General features: G+C 31.9%; 1 protein-coding gene across 4 annotated transcripts in view; it reads right to left on the bottom strand.

The window, feature by feature from the left end:
* Positions 1-748: 748 nt before the first annotated feature.
* Positions 749-7,019, bottom strand: part of LOC150093047 (uncharacterized) — a 568,891-nt gene continuing 562,620 nt past the window's right edge. For all 4 annotated transcript variants that reach the window (XM_090413702.1, XM_090413701.1, XM_090413703.1 and 1 more), the window contains one exon: positions 749-6,221. In XM_090413702.1, the coding sequence (XP_090269828.1) occupies positions 4,017-6,221 (2,205 nt within the window). In that variant the 3' untranslated portion in view covers positions 749-4,016. The remainder of the gene's footprint in view (positions 6,222-7,019) is intronic.

Below are 7,019 nucleotides of genomic sequence, written 5' to 3'. Positions count from 1 at the left end.
AATACTCATTTGTGATGAGTCTTTGACTCCATGGAGGTGTGGTGTTAATAATAATAAACACAGGCAGTTCCTGATTTATGTATATTCAGACTTACACAAATTATCCTGAAAATCTGAGTTATAAAACTTTTAATTCCTGCATGTACATCACTTGCAGCCTATGCAGTGTCATGTGTGCACATTTTTTACTACTGAACATGGACATGCTGTGTATTTGTATTCACTCTTATAATTTTTAGTGTTTGTGTTCACTGCGGTAGAGAGTAAAATCATGACTAGAAAAATAAACAGAAGTGGAAAAAGTGAATCAATGCATAAATGCACCAAAATTGATTAAGAGGTGAAAATTATGATGGGGGGGTTAATATATATATATATATATATATATATATATATATATATATATAGAAAGAAAGTTTTTTACCTCGGATTTATTATACATTAAAGATGCCAAGAAATTATATACTCTGTTTTAATCCTTTTCCCAAAGAAGTAAAACAATGTTTCGTGAGTGAAATATATTCACGTCTGAGCTACTTGTATATAGAGGCTAATGACTTCACATCACTTGCCTTAGTATCTCATGATGCAAAGCACACAGCCCCTTCAGACGTAAAATGCTATGCATAATGGGAAGAGTAACTACCAAGAACGGTTTCGACCTTTATTGAGGTCTCATCAGTGGGAGCCAGACCCAGGAGAGTACATATACTCATATCTCATACAGATGACGTCTGCATTACTTCAACCTTGGTATCTCTCCTGGGCTGGCTCATACTGATGAGACCTCAATAAAGGTTGAAACTGGTCTGGGTAGTGATCCTTCCTATTATGCATAGCATTTTACACATCCGAAAGGGTCTGTGTGTGCTTTGCATCATGGGATACATGCTAAGGCAAGCAATATAAAGTCATTAGCTTCTATATACAAGTAGCTCAGGCATGTGAATATATTTCAAGCACAAAACACTGTTTTCTTGGGAAAAGGATTAAAACCAAGTATTGGTATCTTTAACATATATATTAGTTATCTGGTAATTATCTTTTATTCAGATAAATATATATATTATTATTTTATAAAAAATTCTGTAATAATGTGTTCTGCTGCATATTTAGAAGTTTATGGAGTTGATTTTTGTGCCACTGCAAGTGTTTAGAACATCGTTAACAGAAGTTCCTCTTTCTGTGTGTACTCAAAACTTACATAAAATTTGAGTTTCGTAAGGGTTGTAGAACATAATCCTTATGCAAGTTGGGAGCTATCTGTATATTAGAACATATTTATTTTATTTGAATATTAATTTTACTTTTAAATATTACTTCTTTCAATAATAGTACTTTTCACCATGACAGGCATGCTATACAAAAGTCTAAAAAAAACCAATCTAGCTTCATTGAATTATTACACAATCTCACCACCTAAAAGCGTTTAGCTTAGACAACTGTAGTATCCTATAATTGTATGAGAGAATCCGCTATAGAGAAAAAAAAAAATTAACACAAAACATGGTAATTTATACTTCAACTTCTGATTGTTCTGTGCATCCATATGAATATATTTACTTGGTAAATTGTTTAACAACATTAGTGACTAGATAGCGATAATTTTTCTAAGCAATTAAATTGCTTTATTTTATTTTATTTTTTTTAGAGAAAATTTAGATGTGCTACAAATCAATTTTTGTTTTGAGATCCTATCAACATATAAAGGAAGGATTCTCTGGATTTTTTCAAGGCACTGATTGTCAAGTGCATAGTCTATATTTATGGTGGTAAAGAGGAGTGTACAGTCTGCAATTAAATTCCACAAGATTAATCAATGTTTGAAGATTCCTTCACAGGTGAGATTCTTCACAAGTGATAGGGCGACTCTGATTATCAAGAATATAAGAAAGAGAACTGTGTAATTTGTTTCCAAATTGGACAAAATAGCGATTACTATGCTTTTCAGTCTCCAAAAGTTAGATAACAGGACTAAAATGGCATCCTCTCCCAATAAGGGAATAAAACATGTTAGCTGATACTATACTATTATACAGTATTTAAGATAAAGCAAGATTTGATACTGAAGTTGCTTGCTCATTTGTTATTATCATCTAATGAGATCTGATCTTGGGGGATGAGAGATGGTGGAAAAACAGCTTTGAGAGTTAAATGCTAAGTGCTACGTGAGAGTTGGTTCTGCTCAGGACTATAACAAGGTATATACTGCCTGTCTTATTTTTACAGACTGATTTCCAAATACCTGCTAGACCACTTTTTAACTCCTAAGGAAAATTTTTTGACCATTTCTGATCATTAATGCAGAGGTCCGTAAACAGAAAATTATATCTGCAACTTTATTTGAATGGTCCTCACTCGTTGTAAGACATTTATAAGGCTTGTGGAATTAACAATGCTTATTTATATGACAAATAAACATGTTAGCCATGAACCTAACAAGTAAAGGAAAAATAGAATGGAACAAACGTTAATTTCATAGTCATCAAAAAACTTATGTTTGTGACTTACTTGCTTATTGTGTATGCAATATACTTTTAAAATACAATTCTCCTATGGTAGAGATGCAAATGGTGGACTAAAAGTATTTTCCCTTGTTTCCTTTTATATAAATTTTGCAATTAATTACCCAAACCAAAAGCCATTACCAAAAGATCTATATTAAATACAAATGTACAACTCTTCTCATCTCAGCATTCATTGTTTAGTTATTAAAATAAATTCCCTTAAATCTCACATCTGCTATATTCCTTGATATGCAATCATCCTCTTTAAAAAAAAATTCTACTATTAACAGATCTATTTATTTACTACACCTTGTCAATGTCAGTGTAAATTTTATGCAGCTACTTCCAAGCTGTTTTCATATGGTCTATTTGAAATGTCACCATAAAATATTTCTTTTTATTAATTTTTGGATGGTCCTTGCTGTATTTCTGTGCTGATTGATATTAGTAATATAAAAACTCATAAATCTTTTACTTAAGTAAAAATAAAGAAATAAAAATAATTGTTTACATGAACTTTCTAAAATTTTAATTAGTGATTAACTTTAAAAATAGTATATTCTTTGGAATAAGCAATCAGACACCGAGTGACTGAAATGCCCTACACTCTTCTAAAATAGGTCATGCACATTGTGTTGTGCATGCACATTAAAATCTCTTGATTTATGATCACATTAAATTAAGAAACTCACTATTATTGAGAATCAAGAATGCATTTTATCTAGTTTTCAAACTTAAATGATTTTCTTTTATAAAAGTGATAACATGACACCTGATGGAAAAGAATCAAGAATGACAATGTGTATAAGAGAAATGCTCACATCTAAACAGACATAGACATATAGAGTTGTAAAACAAACAAAAAAAAAAAAACAAACTAAAAAACAAATGGCACATAATATGTACAGATAAATCTCATACCTACATCACTATATTCCTCTGGAGGAATACTGCTGAAGACGACACAGAATAAAGCAGAATACAAAAGCTAACTCTATCTTTAATCCCATTAATAACACCTTTCTTTAAGAAAGTTTTACATTTGTACTTCAACAGCATAAGCTGCAGAAAAATATCTACCATTCTCTTGATTCTACTAGTGAATGTTTATAAAAAATAAAACTTCCGTGTGAGGCATCATTTCACTTGTCTTATGGTATACAATTTTCAAAAACAGCTTCTATATTAAAATTTCATATAAAACACAAAATTAAATTAAGCAACTATCATAAAAACACTTTCAAATATATTTTTTGCCAAATAGTTAACTACTGAAATAATTTGAGAAATGTAAATTGGTTTTTTTTTTTTTTTTTCACTTTTGTAAATAAACATCCATCGCATGCTCTGGACCAAGCTAAAATAAAATTCATTCCACTGTTTTCCCAGCTGTTATAAGTCTAACAAATCTGAAATGCTGCCTCATAACAAACAAGCTATGAACACAACAACTGTACCATGTGTGCACACATCTCATGTGTCCAGGACTTAATTTAACGAATTCTTAGTTTACACCATAAGGATTCTTTCATCTAGATGCTGAGAATCAGAGAATAAAACATAACCATTTCCATGCCCATTAGTTTCTAGAAGATAACTGTTGTTAATTTCTTGTGGCTGAAGTAGAACTTTACACCTAGGCACATAACCATTACTGGCACTTATGGGCTGTGGCACATGAGAAGTCCCATCATGCCTCAAGGTGGTAGAATTGTCTTCCACCTCAGAAAGCGAGATGGAGGAACTTAAAGTTGAGCTAGAGTCTGAGCAACATTTTGTGCTATTTTCACTGGGTAGGACTTCCTGTTGTTCTGGCATATGACCAACTTCACAATAATCACTAACAAATTCCCCATTTTCCAATGATCCAAAAGGAGAATAAACAATGCTATTACAATGGCAGTCATCTTCTACATCTAGTGAACTACTGTTTTGTAAATCACACATGAGCAATAATGAGGGATATACACTAACTTGCTGATTAATATTTGTATCTAATGACAATGGTAATGAAGATCTTTCATCTCCATGAAGGTGAGCATCATCTTTACTGTACAGATTTGAATCACTGGGTAGCGAACATAAATCACCGGAAACAAATTTAGGGAAAGTAGAATCACAGACATGCTCTAGAAAGTCTGACTTAGTATCTTCTACACCAATTACATGAACAGGATTAACTGAACAGCCTTCACTTGTATGATGCTTGCTTTCTGTCTCATAAGTGGATGGAGGATCTTTTTTAAAAGGAAGAGAATCTAACCCCAATTTCCTAACATAATTCGGCAGAGATCCTAATGCACTACTTTTCTCAGTTTTAGACTTACTGAATTCAGATATATCTTCTGTTTCTGAAGAAGAGTTATCATCATTAAGAGAAAGAAATAAAAGTGAATCATTGACTGATAAAACATCTTGATCAACCTGATTTTGCACTTTGATTTGTTCTGTGGCACATTCAAAATCCTTTACATTTTCAACTAATTTATTTACTGCTTTTGTATTTCTGTAGTTTTCAAACATTTCATGATTAGTTACTGGTGAATCTGTGTTACTTACATTTATGCAAAAATTTTCTGATTGTCGAGACTCCTTGACAAGTATATCAACTGGGTCTGTTAATGAAGTTTGTTTTTCCATGGACTCATTTTCTGCCAAATATTTTGAATCTTCTATATGATTAAGAGGTTTCTTATCTGACATATTCATCACATGATCTAAGCTAACATATCCTTTGACAGATTTTTTACAGAAATTTTCTGGAATGTCAGATCTAGGACATACACTAAATTTTGAATAAGACATGTCATCATCTGGATAGTGTGCTACTTTTGTTTCTGGAGGTGAAAGCAACCTAGATGGAAAAGCATCTGTTGCTTGAGGATGAAGATTCAAAGTGTGTTCATGTTTTCCAAAAATAACATCAAGTGGAAAAACTTGATCCTTCTGAAATTCTGGCTGTTCCATTGCCATTCCAACTGTAACATAATCCTGTTTTGACAATGAGGACATATCAGCAGGTTTCTGCTGAAATAACAAGCTGTGATGACTACTGTTTTTCCACTGCTCTCTAGGTGAGGAATTACCAATCCCAAATTTGGAATACCCATGATTTAATTCTTGATATGGAAAGTGGCTGGTGACATCACCATCACTTTTAGCAAGGCCAAACTTGGAATATGGTGCTAAAAGATATGGTCCAGATTCTCGAGTTTCCTGCAGCGGTCTATCAGCATCCAAAACTGATGGTTCACTATTAGCCAAGTAGCGGCTATAAAAGACAAGAGGATTACCCCATTTGAAAACCAAAGGATTTATTTCTCCCATTCCAGATAAGCCAAATTTACTATATGGTTGAACTCCAAGAATAACTTCTGAAAGATTTCTTTCCTTTAACATTTTTTGAGCATTAGATTCAATTTGATTATTTTCCAATGACTCTTGAATTCTATATAAGTCAGCCTTTTTTTGCAATGTAGTTATATCATTTGAATCACGATCTTGAACTTCTGAGACACTTGGAAGCTTCTGTTCAAACACTGTGTCAGGAGAAGGTGGAGGCACAAAATCAGCTTCGGTACCAGAATCTGTTGAAAAGTGTGTACGAGTGGTATTGCACGAAGAAATACTATCATGACCACTGCTGCATCCACTGCTATCTCCACTAGGGTTGCGTCCAAAAGGAGTACATCGACCTGGCTTTTTATAAATAAGCTACAAAAATCAAGAAAGTATCAATAAAAAGTAATTATTTACTAAATTATTTACTTTTTTGTTATAAATCAATATATTCCATATCAGCTATTTACATCATTCAAGTGATTTTTATCTTATTTTCATTATAAAGATAACTAAAAAAAATAATAGTCATCGTTTTACATATAAAAAGATCATAAAAATTGATATTAATGCTTCAACTAAGTTTAGCTAAACTAACTGTAAAAAGTTAGGTGCATTAAAAAAAAAAAATTAAGTACAATGAAATATGAGACAAAAGAAACTAGATTCAATTCGTAAAATACTTGACTGCCCGTTCTCATAGAAGAATGGGAAACCTTAACAGTGATGACAAACAAGTTCTGTTAGAACTTATTTTAAAATATGTAGCATGACTGTTATTTTATGAATTCACTTGCATAGAGAATTTTTTTAAAAAATGAAATTTTATCATAATAATCAGCGTTTTACTATATCTAATTTGCATTAGTGTCTCTTCCATTAAATAATGTCTCTCAATGTTCTTTAATTCCCTTAACATACAATCAAAGTTAGATTTTTTTGAAATTATAATTATCATTCCTCTTCCAAGGTCAAATGATTGCTTTCACAAAAGGGTTCTAAAGTAATTAATATGATCCATTATTAATTCCTCTGATGTTATCAAATTCACGATCTTATCTCCCTGTAGTAGGTACTAAAGCAATAGCATGTATGTCACTTTAGATAACTATCACAAAGTTCCTCCATACAATTAGAGATTTATAGTTTATGAGTTCAGCTATTTTCAAACAA

Source organism: Typopeltis vanoorti, chromosome 24 (genome assembly GCF_054136105.1).
Source record: "Typopeltis vanoorti isolate ZY-2024b chromosome 24, IOZ_Tvanoo_1.0, whole genome shotgun sequence".
In the NCBI taxonomy this organism is placed as follows: Eukaryota; Metazoa; Arthropoda; class Arachnida; order Uropygi; family Thelyphonidae; genus Typopeltis; species Typopeltis vanoorti.
This window is presented reverse-complemented; position numbering and strand designations above follow the sequence as displayed.